Source organism: Mesoplodon bidens (assembly GCF_964165515.1).
Source record: "Mesoplodon bidens genome assembly, chromosome: 2".
NCBI classification, from domain to species: Eukaryota; Metazoa; Chordata; class Mammalia; order Artiodactyla; family Ziphiidae; genus Mesoplodon; species Mesoplodon bidens.
The window spans coordinates 142851289-142869422 of NC_138177.1; the positions used below are offsets into that span (position 1 = coordinate 142851289).

Consider the following 18134-nt stretch of genomic DNA (forward strand, 5'->3'; position numbering starts at 1 on the left):
AAAGAAAAGTAGTGAAGGAGAATGTACTTTACCACTATAAAACTGCTTTAGTCAAGTGTATACCATTGCATAGGAATAGACAAGTAGATCTGTGGAACAGAATAGAAAGCCCATAAGTAGGTCCTAGTGTAAATGAGATTTTATTCTATGAAAAGAATAAAAGATTTCAGTGAGAAAACAATGGTTTATTTAATAGATGGTTCTGTCAGAACTGTATCTTTCTTGAAGAAAATAATGTTGGACCCTTAGCACACTAAATGCAAAAATAAATTCCACTCAAATGAAAATTCAAAATTTTAGAAGAAAATTTAAGAGTATGTATATGTAACCTGTGGATTGGAGAAACATCTTTACCATGGTAGGAAACCTAGAAGATATTAAGCATATTTAACTATTTATATAAACAATACATTTTATATGATAAAAAGTACCATAAATGATGCCAAAGCAGATTAGGAAAAAATAACATTTTTCAAATGCATATGTCACATATAAAGAGTTATTATTTATAACATAAAAAAGAACACGTACAAATTGATATGTATTGATGAAAATAGAAAAACTGGCAAAAGATTTAATAGTTCAGAAAAGAGCAAATCCAAATGGTTAGTAAATACATGAAAATTTGTATAACCTCTTAGCATCAAGGAAATGCAAATTGAAGTAACTATCAGATATTATATCTCACCCATCTTGTTGACAGGTTTTTTAAAGTGGTAACACCTGTACACCTGAAACTAACACAACTTAGTAAATCAACTTTAATTAAAAAGAAAAAATAAAAAAAATAGGGACTTCCCTGGTGGCGCAGTGGTTAAGACTCTGCGCTCCCAATGCAGGGTGCCTGCGTTTGATCCCTGGTCAGGAAACTAGATTCCACATACATGCCACAACTAAGGAGCCCTCCGGCCGCAACTAAGGAGTACATGTGCTGCAACTAAGGAGCAGGCGAGCCACAACTAAGGAGCAGGCAAGCCGCAACGAAGACCCAGCACAACCAAATAAATAAGTAAATAAAGTAAATATTTAAAGAAAAAAAGGTTGTAACACCTAGTATTGGGAAACGTGTGTACCTTCTTGTGACTGATGAAAAGAGAAATTTCTGTACTGATTTTGGAAAACAGTCTTACAATATTTATTAGAATTTAAATATATCACATTTTAAAATCCAGCAAACACATTCCTGGGAATATAGGTCATAGAAATGAGCACCAGTATTTAGGAAAATGTATAAGGATAAATATTACAGGACTGTTTAAAGTGGCAAAACTGGGAACAAAATGTGAAAGTCCTTGGGTGAGGGAACTATTGAATAACCATCTGATCATAGGCTATAATTTAACCATTTTAAAAGATGTGTTAGATATATACTAATTGACTAAGAGGGACTTTCTTGATGCATTGTTAAGGGAGAAGAGTAATATACAGAGAGATGTCTATTTTGGTAAAACAGTGACAAAAACTATAAAAATCCTCCCTGTATTTATATAGAAAATAGGAATGTATGTATATTTGTATATGGTTATTTGAGTATAGAAAAAGGCATGGAAGAGTACATAGAAGATCGTTAACATTGAGGCAGAAGTAGAGGCAAGATAAGAAAATAAGATTTTAAAAAGATGTCCACAGTAAAAGCACTATGTGTGATATGATTCCATTTAACTAAAATATATATGTATCTTCATATGCAGTAAGGAAATGAATGGAAAGGTGGTTACCAATATATAAATAGTTATTTCAGGGTGGTATGATTTCAGGTCATTCCTTATATTTGTCATTATTTGAACTTTTAACAATGATTATGGTAGGAAGATAAAAGCTACTTTTATTTTGAGGAGAACAGAAAGAAAGTTAAATGGTGGTACTTTTTTCCCCTTCATTTTGCAGTTGTGCTATATTGACTCCCAAACTGATGGCGGAATCCCTTCTTACTGTTTTGCTTTAATGGTGATGTTTTTTCTACAACAAAGAAAACCCCCTCTTCTTCCTTGCTTGCTTGGAAGTTGGGTAAGCATCGGTTTGTAACATGTATGCACATGTGTATATGTAGTTCATTCTTGCAGAGTGCTCTGTTCACACATTTAAAGCTGGAATTCTGGTTTGTCTGTTTGTCCATCATTTTTTTTTCTTTTAATAATTTTCCACTACCAATTTGGAATGCCTTTTTATATAGATTGAAGGCTTTGACCCAAAAAGGATGGATGACTTTCAGCTGAAGGGCATAGTAGAAGAGAAGTTTGTGAAGTGGGAATATAATTCAAGTAGTGCAACTGAGAAAAACTCAATTGCTGAGGAAAACAAAGCTAAGGCAGACCAACCAAAAGATGATACCAAGAAGACAGAAACAGACAACCAAAGTAATGCCATGAAGGAAAAACATGGCAAAGTAAGCTTCTTTTTGTTTTTGTTTTTGGCTTTTCTATCTGTAGAATTTGTGATGCCTTCAGTTGAAACTATTTTAATAGTAGATTGACTGACCTTGAGTAAGCCTCTTGGCCTCATTTTCCTCATCTGTAAAGTGAGGGGTTGATCTGGTTTAGTTTTTCAGTACCAAGATTCCCTAATAAATATATACCTCATTTTGAAAGGCTTGTATTGTTTGAATCATATCAAGGTAATTCTTTGTATCTTTTTCATTTAGATAAGAAAAATTTCCTTCAGGAGTTGGGCTGTGACCAGAGCTTTAGCCTATGGGGATTATGTTGCCAGACTGGTGAAGAAATAAAGGCCTTGTGCTCCTTTAGAGGGTGGCTGGCTTACTTAATCATTCAAACTTCATTTATTAAGTAAGGACCAGCTATGTGCCAGGCATTATCTTGAGTGCTAGAGAACCCAAGATGTATATTCATGGATTATGTCCTCCAGAAGCATGTAGTCTTCTGAAGTAGACAGACATTATTACAAAAATGTGAACATTACAGAAATCATTGCTCTAGCTATACTGAAGTATATGTAGTTCCCGAGCACATGTTCAGTTCTTCCACTTTCCTAGACTACCTTCTACCCTCTTCTCAAACCATCAATACTCTCAGCTAATGATCTTGCTTATTATTACTTCTCTGAGAAAACTGAAGCAATCAAAAGAGAACTTCCCACTCCCACCACCATCTCCCACTATCTGTACTCACATACTCTGCCTTGCTGCCGGCTTTCATAAAGAAAGTTCCTGTATTGCTATCTAAAGTCATTATCTTAACTTGTGTGTTTAGTCCCATCCCTTCTTGTCTATTCCGGAACATTGCTCTAGCAGTTCTTCTCTTTCCATCCTAGGTTACCAATTTTTCATTCTTTACTGAATCATACATGGTTTTACATCTCCCACTTTAAAGAAAAATCTTGACACCATTTCCCCTCCCAGCTATTTCCTTGCTCCCTTTTGCAGGAAAACTTCTTGAAAGAATTGTTTATATACACTATTTCCAATTTCTCTGTTTCCTTTTAACTCACTCTACTCAGGCTTTGACCCCTATCAATCTGCCAAAACTTGTTTTGCCAGTGTCAGTATCCTCCACATGGCTAAATCCAATAGTTATTTCACAATTTTTATCTTTTTTGACTTACCAGCAACATTTGCAGTTGATTATTTCCTTCTCTAAAAAATTTCTTAACTTGACTTTCAGGATACCACACCCATGCCTGATTATTCCTTCTCAGTCTCTTTGTTGGTTCTTCCTTTCCTCTCCAATCTCTTTAATGTTGGAGTATTCTAGGGTTCAGTCCTTGACCCCTGCCTTTTTTCTGTATCTACACTCCCTTGGTGATCTCATCCAATCCCATGGATTTTAAGTACCATCTATATGATGATGACTCCCAAGTTTAAATGTTAGGCCAAACCTCTCTCCTAAACTCTATAATTGTGTTTCCAACCTGCTATTTAATGTTTCTACTAAGATGTCTAATAGATGTCTTAATCTTAATGTGTCTAAAACTGAACTCTGGGTCTTCCCCTTGCTCCACATGCAGTTTTCCCATCTCAGTTGATGGCACTTCATCCTTTCAGTTGCTCAGTCAAAAACCTTGGAGTCATCCTTTACTTCTCTCTTTCATACCCCATACTAAGTCTGTCAGGAAATCCTGTCATTTCTACTTCAAAATATATCCACAATTTGACCACTTCCCCTGTTACCATCCTGGTCCTAGCCATATCATCTCTGGCCTGGACTACTACCACAGACTCATAATAAGTTTCCCTGCATTTACCCTTGCCCCATTTATAGTCTCAACACGACAATCAGAATGGCTCTTCTAGAGCTTAGGTCAGATCATGCCCTTCTCCCTCCCCACACTTGAAATGCTTCAGTGGCTCCTCATTTAATTTAGAATAAAAGCTAGAGTTCTTACTGGTTAGCTCTTTGTTTCCCTCTTTTCCTCTCCTCTCTCTGCCACACTAGTCTTCTTTTTAAAGCTGTTTACACTCCTACTTTAGTGTGTTTGCTCTGTTTCTTATTCTTAGAACCCTTTTTCCTCTTCTTCAGATCATAGCTTCTCAACAAGTCCTATCCTGACTATATTTAACACTGAAATCGGCTCCCATATCCCATCCCCTTTACTAAACCCCCTCAACTTTTTCTTATTTCCACAGCACTTTTCTTCTTCTAACTTACTGTGTAATTTACTTATTAAGTTCGTTGCTTATTGTCTTCTTCCCCTAGAATGTAAGCTCCACTAAGGCAAGGCTCTTTGTTTTTTGGGGTTTTTTTTTTGTTTTGTTTTTTTTGCGGTACGCGGGCCTCTCACTGTTGTGGCCTCTCCTGTTGCGGAGCACAGGCTCCAGACGCGCAGGCTCAGCGGCCATGGCTCACGGGCCCAGCCGCTCCGCGGCACGTGGGATGTTCCCGGACCGGGGCACGAACCCGTGTTCCCTGCATCGACGGGCAGACTCTCAACCACTGCGCCACCAGGGAAGCCTTGGATCTTTGGTTTTTTTCACGGATATATCCCAAGTGCCTGGCACATAGTAGGCACTCAATGAATAGTTGTAGAATGGAATGAGTGAATGATTTTTATGCCTTTATGGTCACTTTTAACCAGCATTCATTTAGCTAATTGCTTTAGAATTCAGGTATTACCTTTTCTGTTAAGACCCCCCTGATTCAGAGACCCATTTTAGCATGTAGCCTTCATTGTAATTGTTAAATGGTCTCTTCCTCTCCTAATAGTCTGTGAAATAGGACCTCATCTTGTCTGAGTCACAGTGTGCTATAATGATTAGCATCACAGACCCAGTAGCCAGGTGATCCTGAGTCAAATCCTTGCCCTGTAGTATCTACTTCATAGCTGTTAGATTGAAGGAATTAGCTTTTGAAAGCCCTGGGCATTTATATAGATTTTAAAAGTAATTGCTGCAATGGAGGAACTATAGTAGTTGTTATACAGTGGTTAGCAACCTTGGCTGCACAGTATGGGACACTTAGGAAGCTTTAAAAATCTCAGTCCATTAAATCACAGTCTTGGGAAAGGTATGGGAGATGGGAGTGGTGTCAAGCTCAGGTGCTGGTGAATTTTAGTGCTCTCAATGTGATTCTAATGTGCAGCCAAGGTTGAGCATCACTGGTTTAGTGGATAGAACACAAAATTCTAGGAGTCAGTAATCTGGGACACTCTCTTCCCAGCTGTGCCACACATTGCTTTTTGGCAACCTATTCTTTTATGCCTCAGTTTTTGAAAAGGTGATCTCTAAGGTCTTTGTAAATTGAAAGTTAAACAATTCCATAGTTTTGTGAAGCTTAAATGAAAGGTATTTTTTCTTTTCCAGTCTCCTTTAACATTGGGAACACCAAATCAGGTGTCCCTGGGACAGTTATGGTTAGAGCTGCTAAAATTTTACACACTGGATTTTGCTTTGGAGGAATACGTCATATGTGTACGGATACAAGATATTTTAACAAGAGAAAACAAAAACTGGCCTAAAAGGCGAATAGCCATTGAAGGTGAGATGATATGTTATATTTCATTTGGAGAATTTTGTGTGTGCCACTCATCATCTATTTCTAATGTAGTGTTATAAATTTTATCCCTTGGCTTTGTAGCACTATATGCCACTAGGTTGTCACTATATATTTTGGATAAATTCTTTATCAAGTCCATGATAGCTTTATAGAATTAATGCTTGCTTAAAAGTTTCCAATCTGTAAATATTATAATGGCTAGGGTAATTAGCTTGTATACATGCCTTTATTTTTATTTTTTAATTGTGGAAAATTTCAAAAATACAGAAAAATAGAATAGTTATCCGAATACTGTAAGATATTTTTAAATATATTTGTGTCATAAAATTATGTTAAAGTATAATCTTAAAATCCAGTTTTTCATTGTCTTGTGAAGTACCTCATTTATTAAATATGGCTAAGCTAAAGGAAAAAAGAACAATTGATGCGGACAAATAAGGTTTCACATCAAATCCCAAGAACATTAAGATCTTTAGAGATACAGAAATAAATAGTATAGCTTCTAAATTCTTAATAAAAAATTTAAATTCCACAACATTTTGCTCACTTTTTATAGATAGGAAATGGAATTTCTGTCCACCATCTTAGTCTGTTTAGACTATACATTCTTCTCTTTCCTCCATCCTCTGCAGGGCTTCTCTACTGTGAGTTGGACTTACAAATATTCTCATACACTCAAACACGTACTCACATCTTGTACTCGCTTACATATGGTAAATAAATGAGCTCTGAAGCCTGCAGCCATCATAATTTCTCTCTGCCTTTTTTTTTTCTTTTTCTTCTAGAAAAGGGAAAGAGGCTAAGTAAAGCTTTTAAAAGCCTATGGATTTAGATAACAGTAAAAAGTAACAGATGCCCCAGTCTTAACAACCTGAAGCCTGGCCTGTTAATCCTTTCACTTAATGATCTTCAGTAGTGGAGAAAATGTGTGTCGTCTTTTGGGTGGCACTGTTAGTTTTTCCTGGGGCATATTTGTATTTAAGGCTTATAAAATCCAAAAACCCGGAAACATTTTCAGAACTCTGTTCTATGCTCTGAATAATGAGGATTCAGTTGACGCAAGCCTTTTCAGCATAGCCATTTAGACTGGATCAGAGTTTAAATTTTGGTTTAATTTTTACTTTCTTAGGTTTATTTCTACTTTTCTTTCTATTATTTATCCTTCTTTCTCTCTTTAATTTTCTGATATTACTGAAGTTAAATCTTAAAATCAGTATAACTTGAAGCCTGGAGAGCTTTAGGCTATATTTTATTTGTTTAAATTGCAAGGAGTATATAACTGAAGAATATTGTGACAAGAGATGAAAATTATTACTAGGTCTTGGAGCTTGAAAAATTTCATTCAAAGACAGTATACGGAAGCATATTGGCATAGCTTTTTCTAGCAATTTCATCATTGAAATTTTGTAATTACTGAGTTGGCCTCCTCAGCCATCCTCTCATTAATTACCTTATTTTATTCTTTTCTCTCTTTTTCTTTTAGTTTTTTATTTTATGACAGAAACAAAGGAAAGATGTTGCTATTTTATTTCCACTACTCAGGAACTCTCATTGGGAGCTTACCTTAGAAAAATTTTGGGAAAATGCACTCTGCTAACAATGTAGCTGTTTGTATAAGCTTGGAAATGTAGTTTGTTAATAGATACTTAGCTACTGACCTTTTTTTTTTTTTTTTTTTTACTAGATCCATTTTCAATCAAGAGGAATGTTGCACGGAGCTTAAACAGCCAGCTTGTTTATGAATATGTTGTGGAGAGATTCAGGGCAGCTTATCGGTATTTTGCCTGTCCTCAGAGGAAGGGTGGAAATAAATCTACAGTGGATTCCATGAAAAAAGAGAAGGGAAAAATAAGCAATAAGAAACCAGTGAAGTCTGAAAATATGGCATCCAGTTGTTGCATTCTACTTGGGGAAAGCACAGAAAAAATAAGTGCAGAAAGAGGTCAGCCTGATAAATATGAAGAAATGGAATGTACATCACAGAGATGTATTACTGAAGATGATAATTTGTTGATAAATGAACTAGATTTGGCTGAACATGGACAGGAATCTTCATCTCTTTCCACCAGTGAAAGCAGTGAATTAGAGCCAAAATCAATTAAGAAACAAAATGTTTTAGTACCTTCAGAAACTTGTTTTAAAAAGGACCTCACCCAGTGTAATTGCATTGATTGTAAATCCCCTGAACCAGATGAATCTGCTGGTACAGACTGCAGGTCAAATTTAGAAACAGAAAGTTCACATCACATTGTATGCACTGACACATCTGCTACCTCTTGCAACTGCAAAGCTACAGAAGATGCTTCTGACCTTAATGATGATGATAACCACCCCACCCAGGAATTATATTTTGTGTTTGATAAGTTTATTTTAACCTCTGGCAAGGTAGGATACAGTTTATAAACAATCTGCAAGGTTTTGTGGTTGTTGTATGACTCTGTATTTATAGTTTTTAGATTCAGAAATGTAAAGATAGCTTCTATGATGGTAGACTGTTGTTTTGGAATGGTATTTTGGTGTATATGTTTCTTTTACTTTTTGTATTTTTGCCTGTAGATGCCTTTTGTTTTTTTTGGTTTTTTTTGCGGTACGCGGGCCTCTCACTGTTGTGGCCTCTCCTGTTGCGGAGCACAGGCTCCGGATGCACAGGCTTAGCGGCCACAGCTCACGGGCCTAGCTGCTCCGCAGCATGTGGGATCTTCCCAGACCGGGGTACGAACCTGTGTCCCCTGCATCGGCAGGCGGACTCTCAACCACTGCGCCACCAGGGAAGCCCCTGTAGTTGCCTTTTAAGAATGTATATGAAACCTGAAATGTTTCAGCACTCTATTACTAGTTGGTTTGCTTAACTTTCTCATATATGAAAGGATTCATCAGATATCTTATGAAAGTGAGTTTGGTAAAGGCAGCATATATTTTAAATTTTGCTGATTTTTTTTACATATGATTATATTTACTTCCACAAAGGAGAATTCAGTGTCTGTAAACTTTAATAGTATTCTGTTTTAAAGTTTTTTTGGTGGGAATCAAAGGTTGGTATATAAACTTAAGATAGTTGAGTTAAAACTAAGATCGGGAACCAAAAATAAAATGAATTCAGATCCTGTGTCTGCCACTGAGATTCTCTTTGGATTTTGGCATATCCCTTATGAGTTATAGGAGTCTTAACTTTTCCACTTTTCAAGTGGGATAGTCTGAACTTTAACTTGATAAATTATAGAAAATAAAAACCTGAGTGAGCAGAAAATAAGCTACTTTGTAACAAGATAATTACTTTGTTAATAAAAGTTTTAGCTAAGTTACTTTGCTTCAAGTGTAGTGTGCATGATTGAAATAGTATCAGCACCTAGGCTGAAAAAATGATTATACAGATAATGTGTAAATCAAGTAGAATACAAAAAAAACCCCTGAAAAGTCATCAAGTTTTATTGACTTATCGATAATTGTTTATTGACAAGCTTTAGAATTTTTAAGCTAATTACTAAGCTGTGTTTCTTCATCCATTGTAAGGATACTCTGTCCCATTTTGTTTAGGCTGTATTATTTAGGGCATATGGACTACTAAAAAAGATGAAATAAATGGCAGATATTTAGAAAAGCCTCTTAGTAATATAACTGCAGTTTACGTTTCTTAATACTTTTTTTTCCTGGAACCTTATCTTAGGGTAACTATTTCTCCAATTTTATTTCTCTCTCTAGTTATTTGTAACACTTTTCTAGAATTTTCTGTTATGTCATTTTTTAAAAGCTTTAAAAACCTGATAAAAGGGCTTCCCTGGTGGTGCAGTGGTTGAGAGTCTGCCTGCCGATGCAGGGGACACAGGTTCGTGCCCCAGTCCGGGAAGATCCCACATGCCGCGGAGCAGCTGGGCCCGTGAGCCATGGCCGTTGAGCCTGCGCTTCTGGAGCCTGTGCTCTGCAACGGGAGAGGCCAAAACAGTGAGAGGCCTGCATACCGCAAAAAAAAAAAAAAAAAAAAAACTGATAAAAAATTTCTATGAGGGCTTCCCTGGTGGCACAGTGGTTGAGACTCCGCCTGCTGATGCAGGGGACACGGGTTTGTGCCCCGGTCTGGGAAAATCCCACATGCCGCGGAGCGGCTGGGCCCGTGAGCCATGGCCGCTGAGCCTGCGCGTCCGGAGCCTGTGCTCCGCAATGGGAGAGGCCACAACAGTGATAGGCCCGCATACAGGGGAAAAAAAAAAAATTCTATGGTACTGTTAATTAGCCCACAGCACAGCATTCACACAAAGGGAGGTTTCTGTATATATTTGGCTAGGTAAATGTCCAGGCTAACCCTGGATGAAGAAGCTAAGTTCCTAGGCATATTACAATAAAGAAAAGAGTAGTGCTCTTCCTTAACCGTATGAGTTCTTTTTTTCAAGTAGTTGGGATGAATTTTTACTGTTTTGGCCACCTGTATGGTAGTCTGTTAGAATACATTTGAAATGGTGTTGCAGGATTTGAAAGTTAAGTTTGTGGCTATTGCATAAGAGTTGTTCCTTGTGTGAAGCTGAGTCACTTTGGTTTCTTGAGTACCATGCTAATGTAGTGAAATTGAACCAACTAGTCAAGCAGTGGTTCTATAAATGACTGACTCTGAAGATAGAAAATGTTTCAAGTGAAATGAAAGGTGCCACTTGAAATTTCTTTATAATCTACTTTGTTAAAAACCATAATAGGTTAAAATGCGATGTATGCATTTCATTTTGGGAGCTGATCACACTGTTTGAATTAACCTATACCTTTTGTATCTCCTGGTATTTCCTTTATCTTACATCTTCAGGTAAATCTAATCCTTGGTAGTATCATTTTAGTGGAGAAGAAAATTAGTGGTTGGCTCAAAATGTGGTTTTTTTTTTACATTTAATACTGAATTTCATTAACATGCTTTTCTTTTTAACCTCTTGAAAGTGCAGGTTATCAGACTGAGTTGCATAAAAGTTTCTTTTTGTACGGCTTTATAAGTGATGATGAAGTCCCTCAATAGTTTATTTGATTATTAGATTCTTTTCTTAACCTTTGTATAGCCGCCAACAATAGTATGCAGCATCTGCAAAAAGGATGGCCATTCAAAAAATGATTGCCCAGAGGATTTCAGGAAAATTGATCTAAAGCCTCTACCACCAATGACAAATCGATTTCGGGAAATACTTGATTTAGTATGTAAAAGATGTTTTGGTAAGTCTTTTATTACTAGAACTACTTCCTAAGACTAGATTATTTCTTAGATTTTGAATATTTATTTTCTTATTTGAAAATAGTTTGCTTACATTTTGTTTGGGTAGAGGTTTTTAAATAGTTTAGAGACCCAACCACATATATTTATTAAATGCCTACTGTGTGCAAGGCACAGTGGTAAATGCCAAGGGGAATGCAGAGTCCATCGTGTTGATTTTAAGGAGCTTGGACTCTGGATTTGTGCTGTCTAATATGGTGGTCACTAGATATATGTGTCTATTTAAATTTAAATTAGCTAAAATAAAATAAAAAATTAAGTTACTCAGTTATACTAGTCACAGCTCAGGTATTGAGTAGCTACATGTAGCTAGTGGCTATTGCACTGGACAGTCTGGATAAAGAACGTTACCGTCATTGCAATTTTCTTGCACAGTGTTACTCTAAATGGTTGTATAAGACATGTATGAAACCTGCCATAATTGGAAGCAGAATGTGTTACATTCTATAGCAGTGGTAAACAAAATGCAGTTCAGTCAGACACAATTAATTTTAACTGGAGTGGGTCAGAGGAATTGGAGTTAATGATGTGGCATTTGAGATGGACTGCATTTTCAGATATAAGAGATTATGCATAAAAGCATAGCATGTAGTATTTGTTTGAGAGAATAATTGCCTTAAATTTGGTAGAGTATAAGAAAGGTAATAGAGGGAGATAAGGTTATAAAGATTTGGGTAAAGCCTTACATACCATTTTTCAATAAACATTTATGGTGTACCTGGAATAAACCTTCACTCAGCAAACATTTTTTAAGTACTTGCTGTGTCCCAGGTAAGATAAAGTTTCTGATGTGATAACATTAGTTCTGCATTGTAATCCCTCCCTTCTACCCTTCCTTATCTTCACCTCCTGCCAGGCAACTACGTATCTGCTTTTGGTCACTATAGATTAATTTGAATTTTTCTAGAGTTCTAGGTAAATAGAATCACATGGAATATACTTTTTTTTTTTTTTTTTTTTTTTGATGAGGGGATCTGGCTTCTTTCACTTGGCATAATTATTTTGAGATTCATCTATGCTGTGATGTGTGTCAGTGGTTCATTTCTTTTTATTTCCGAGTTGTGTTCTGTTGTGTGGCTATACCACATTTTGTTTACCACTCACTTGTTGATAAATATTTTGTTTGTTTCTAAATTTTGGCTGTTATAAATAAATATACTGTGTACATTCATGTATGAGTCTGAGTATGGACATGTGTTTTAATTTCTCTTGGGTAAATACCTAGGAGTTGAATGGCTGGACCATGGCACATTCTTCTTTAGCAGCTTTATTAAGATATAATTCACTACATTTCTTTTTATTTATTGAGTCATATATTTATCTCAGTATGGACTCATAGATGTATTATACTTTGGGTTATAATCCAATACTACTATTTTTGTTGCCCAGATTGTTCCAAATTTGGCTGTTGGGAGTGCTTTCATTTGGTTCCTGTGACCTTTTGATATATTCCCATCAGTGTGTGAAGTTTTTTGGTTTCTTTTTGTTGTTGTGGTTAGTTTGTTCCTTTGTATTTTAGCACTTTCTTACTTTCTGGCCCTGCAAGATACTCCAGGATCATCATGTAAATTTCTGTCTCAGTCCTCGAATTAGACATTTTCCCAAAGAGCCCTGGTTCCTTTATTGGAGAATGGTGTTAGAAACCAAGATCTGGGTGTTAGAGTGCTTGTTGTGTTACTAGGTATTGTTGTTTCTAGGTCCTCTACGAGCAAGAAAATTTATGTGTGTATACTAATCCATTTATATACACGTATCTATAAATATTTCCATGTGACCATCTTACCTTTATTAAGCTAAGCATGACTTTGTACTGATGTCTCCAAGTCTAATACATTACCACATGGCTCTTTCTGATTATCTGTAAATGTCCAACTCCAACAGTGAGAAACCTGGCTCCCACCATGTGCCACCCATTTATTTAATTGTTCCATTTAAGTACACATGTATAGCATTATCAGAACTGTTATCCTATACCCTGATGGGAAGCAACTTTATCAATTAGAGTACAGTGCTTATGTGTAGTTCCTTTAACCCTTAGTCTTACAGGCTCCACTTACTTTCAAAGTTAGATTAGCACCTCCCCCCCCACTCCCTTGAGTGAAGTTTTCTTATACATTTATAATGTAGCTGGATTCTTTGTTATAGACTGCATTCCATCCTGAGATTCCCTGACCTCCTAGATGATTTTTTAAAATTTGCATACCATAAAGTTGACTCTTTGTACTGCAGAGTTCTGTTGGTGTTTACAAGTGCATCATGTTATATATTACCATTAGAGTATCACACAGAATAGTTTCTCCAATCCAAAAAAAAAAAATCACCTGTATTTCAGCTATTCAGCTTGCAACCACTGATGATGCATTTGTTTTTCAAAAGCTGAATATTAATTTAATTCCTTACCATATTAACTCTTGGGTATGAGTCTGGAGGAGGAGATAGAAAAAAAAAAGACTATTCTTAAGGAATGTATGGTCTTATTTGGAAAAGTAAGATGACTATAAATGAAATAACTAGAAAACTGAAAGGACAGTATAAACTAAACTGGCAAGTGGTTTGAAGAACTAAGGAAATTCAATTAAGGAGAGGTCATTAAAGGCCGTGATTAGACAAAGAAGCTTATAGGGAAGGTATGAATCTTGACCAGGCATTTGAGGGAACTGTTTGATTTGATTGAGTTGGGTACCTAGTGTAACAGTATGAGAATAGTCTTAACAGGAGGAGAAAAACCAGCATGTATATGGGAGAGAGTGGATTGTCTGAAAAAAAAAATTAAATAATTTGTAGAAGAAAGTATATCTTGTAGTTGTTTCACAGGGAAAATGATCATGTGAAATGTACATAGATCTGTAAAGTTACTTTTCTATTCTTTCTCTGCTCCTTCCTTCCCCAGTAACATTTATGATTTTAATGTCAGAGAGTCAACAAATAATGAAGAAAAGTAAAGTTTTTAGGGTAAAAAATTGAAGACATTTTCAGATTTCATTCTCCTTACTTTTCTTTTTCCTTTTCTTTTTTTAACTTAGATGAATTGTCACCACCTTTTTCTGAACAACACAACAGGGAGCAAATTTTAATTGGCTTGGAAAAGTTTATTCAAAAAGAATATGATGGTATGTTGTATGTCAAAGTTGATTGCTTTTGTTATTATAGTTACCTGGTCTGAGTTTCATTCATTTGTTTAAAAAGTGTTTATTGCATGTTATATGTTAGGTACTATTCTAGGTGCTGGGGATACAGTGCTAATAAAAGAGGTGAAACCAGCTCTCATGAAGCTTATATTAAGAGGGGTGACAGATAGTCAACTGACAAGTAAATAATATATCAGGAAATAATAAACACTGTTAAAGTACAGGAGTTAGAACGATAGTGATGAGGTGTTATGGTATTTCTCTCTGATAAGGTGACATTTGAGCAGAGCCATTAATAGTATAAAGGAGCAAATTATTATGAATATTCAAGGAGAGAACATTCGAGAGAGAAGGAGCAGCAAGTACAATACCCCATGACTCAATTATGTTTGATGTGCTTGAAAGTTAGTGTGGCTTGAGTGGAGTGTGTGAGGTAGCCTGTAATAGAAAGGTGAGATCAGAGAGTTAACCTAGATTTTGGATCATTAGAGTCTTATAGGTGTTAGTAGAAGGACTTTGAATTTTATTTTGAATGTCTAATGAGAAGGCTTCTGGAGGGTTTTAACACGTAAGTGACATGATCTGAGAGAATGGAGTACAGGTCCATAAGAATAGAAGCAAGCAGAACATTTAAGAAGCTGTTGCATAAGTTCAGATGAGACATAATAGTGATTTGGAAGAGTAGGTGAAAAGTGGTTAGATTGAGAATATATTTTGAATGTAGAGTCAACAGGATCTTCTGATGCATTACATGTTAGATGTGACAAAAAGAAAGGAGTCAAGGATGGTTTCAGGATTTTTCCTTCACTAGTTGGGTGGTGCTATTTAATTGAGATGGTAAAAAAATAGCAGAAGGGAGCAGGTTTTGGGCATGAGGTAAAGAATCAAGAGTTCTGTGGCCAAATATTTTAGAAAAGGATGAAGAGTTGATTTATAATCAGAATGAACTTATACCTTTAAAATATGATCTGTTTTGTGCTACAGGATTCTATTTTTAATTACATTTGCTAGTGTATAAAGTATTGACCAAATCTAAGTTCTTGTTATATTAAACCCATGCACTTTTTATTTGCTGATGAATGTAGCTTCTTTTATATCTCTCAGTTGTCATTGATTTCAAGTGGGGCATCAGAACTAAATAGGAGGATTAAGTTTGAAAATACAGAATTTGTTATCTAAATATGTAGGCTACAAGAATTAATAGGGAGAATAATCCAATCTTGTTAAGCCACAGCTTATTGAGTGACAATAATAAGCATGAAGGAATAACCCTAATAATATATATATATATATATATTATTATATATATAACTATATATATAATAATTGTATATATAATTTATATCAGATAGATTAATCCCTCACTTTAGAGGAGAATTAATTCTATATACTAAGATGATATTTGTGAAACTACTTGAATTGTGCCCTGAAGAAACTAGTTTATTTCCAAGAGATAAATCTCTAAATATTGATCTTAACTATTGGTATTGATGTTGCGAATGAATAAAAGTAGATGAATTTATGAGGTCGTTAAGTTGGAAGAAGGTAAAGGACTTGGTAAGTGTTTGGATGTGAAAGTTGAGAGGTGTTAAGAACCACATGTATATTTCTGAATAATAGTAGGTTTGAGGTGAAGTTGCTAGTTTAGTTTTGACTTGTTGAATTTATGATGTCTGTGGAAAAATGGGAAAAGCAGTTAGATACATGGGTGTGAGATTTTGGGGAGAAGACCTGGGCTTTAGGTGAGTGTTTTGGAATTTCTCAGTGTATCTGCTAATGGTAGCTAATTTAAGCCGTGGAATTGGATAAGATTATCCTGTGGTAGGCCATTAGTAGTTAATAGAAGACTCCTCTTTCCTGATAATTATAAAACTTTTGACTTTTATTTTCCTTTGCTTAGAAAAGGCAAGATTGTGCTTATTTGGCTCTTCTAAGAATGGATTTGGATTTCGTGATAGTGATCTGGATATTTGTATGACCCTTGAAGGCCACGAAAATGCAGAGGTAAGAGTTAGTGTTTGGAAATTGATGTGGAAGTTTATTTTCTTCTAGTGATGAGTCTGTTTTTAATTTTGTATGTAGAATTGATAAAAATGTAAGGTGTCATTCTTTGTATAAATATATTAGTAATAGCAGTGTTTGAAATGTAAAAGCATTAGCATCATTTTAGAAGACATTCAAGTATTTAAGTAAGTAAATTTACTGTTTCAGTGATTTTATAATGTAAAAACCATGTCACAGATAGTTAGTGCTTTTTAATGAATTTGTGGAAAAAATATACCATAGAGTTGGAATTTTTTTCATTAGCGCCAATGAAAAACTGTTGCTTCAGTTTGGTAGTGAACATTGATCTCACTTACTCTGTCTTTTCATATCTCTTCCATTAGGTGATGTCTCTGTATCACTAAAGATAGAGAGTAAAGGTGGACGTTTAATTTATAAATGGATTGTGTTCTACAAGTTGATTATAATTTGGGGGTACTCAAAACACATTTTTTTTCCATAGAAGCATTGTCATAAATTATGTGTTCTAGGCTAGCTTTTAGAAACTCATTTTGGGCGGGGAGGGGAACTAACATTTGAGCCCCCAGTATACACTTTTCCATACATTATCTCATTTCACTCTTACAACCACCTTCGAGGTAGATAATTTCCCCCATTTTACAGATGAGGAAACTGAGGCTTTGAGAGATAAACTGACTTGCTCAAGTTCACACAGCTAGTAAATGTTGGAGCCGGGATTCATACCCAGGTCTGTCTGACTCCAGAGTTCATGCTCTTTCCATTGTATCCCACTGCTTCTCTGTAATTTATTTAACCCATAATGTAGTTGAAATATAGTACTAATAGTACTGTAGAACCTAACCCCTACTTTCTGAAATTGAAAGCTTTCTGAGTTCCACCATGAGATGCCAGGAGCAAACCTTCCCCCAGAGCAGTCTCAGCAGTGAGAGTGGGTACTTATGTTTTCCTTTTTTGTGTACCAGGCCTCAACAGTGGGAATGAGTTTGTCCGAGCTCCAGTAAAGAAAGGGACTGAATGGACAGGGAAGAAGTGTCCCGGGTCTTCCTAGCAGCAACTAGAAAAGGAGGGTATCTCTGTAGTTGCTCGTTTCTTTAACAGCATAGCTGTTGGTATTTATGTTTCAAAATCAGGGACTGCTTGCAAGATTGGGGTGAGGCCAAGCTTCTGGCATCTTTAGTGGTGTCAGTATAGCCTCTGTTGTATTATAAAAGAATTCAGCAGAATAGTGTACCTGTGCATTTTGGAAATAGTTTTTTCAAAAGGTGTTTTTAAATTGTTAGAACCAAAGAAAAGATGGCAGTGATACCTGGTAGATGCTTATTTCTGGTCCCAAGAAATTGCTTCTGGTGTTAATATCTTTTTGTTCTATAAAGAAAATGAAAAGTTATAAATTTTTTAGTTCTCCTTAACCCACTTCTACTCAATGCCATCTCCTTGGAAAGAGGCTTCCCCTTTCCATTCTGAAGGGCAGGAATTGAGGGAATAGGAAGTGGTTTTTACCCAGGAAGAAGGTTAGGGTTTTAGATCCCTTCTATGTAAAATTTAATAATCAGATGTCTCATCACCAAGGGTTTGTATACTACATATTACCTGTGCCATTCACTCTGGAAAGTTGAAACAATGAAAATGAGTAAATTATTTTCTTCCAGATGAGCCATAAGGGAAACTTTCAATTAGTATAAATTGTATCTTTGTATAATAAAGAGAAAAACAACCTCTTGTATTATGTGTTAATTCTAAAGATTCCCTTGAAATCCCCAGGTTAAGCTGCAATGACTACTGCTCTGTTGTAGC

At 35.8% G+C, this 18134-nt stretch overlaps 1 protein-coding gene across 7 annotated transcripts in view; it reads left to right on the forward strand.

Annotated features, from left to right (window-relative positions):
- TUT4 (terminal uridylyl transferase 4) overlaps positions 1–18134 on the forward strand; it is a 138615-nt gene that overhangs the window by 86857 nt on the left and 33624 nt on the right. For all 7 annotated transcript variants that reach the window (XM_081225224.1, XM_081225227.1, XM_081225225.1 and 4 more), the window contains exons 10-16: positions 1888–2007; positions 2174–2386; positions 5756–5930; positions 7633–8333; positions 10979–11129; positions 14211–14297; positions 16216–16319. In XM_081225224.1, the coding sequence (XP_081081350.1) occupies positions 1888–2007; positions 2174–2386; positions 5756–5930; positions 7633–8333; positions 10979–11129; positions 14211–14297; positions 16216–16319 (1551 nt within the window). The remainder of the gene's footprint in view (positions 1–1887; positions 2008–2173; positions 2387–5755; positions 5931–7632; positions 8334–10978; positions 11130–14210; positions 14298–16215; positions 16320–18134) is intronic.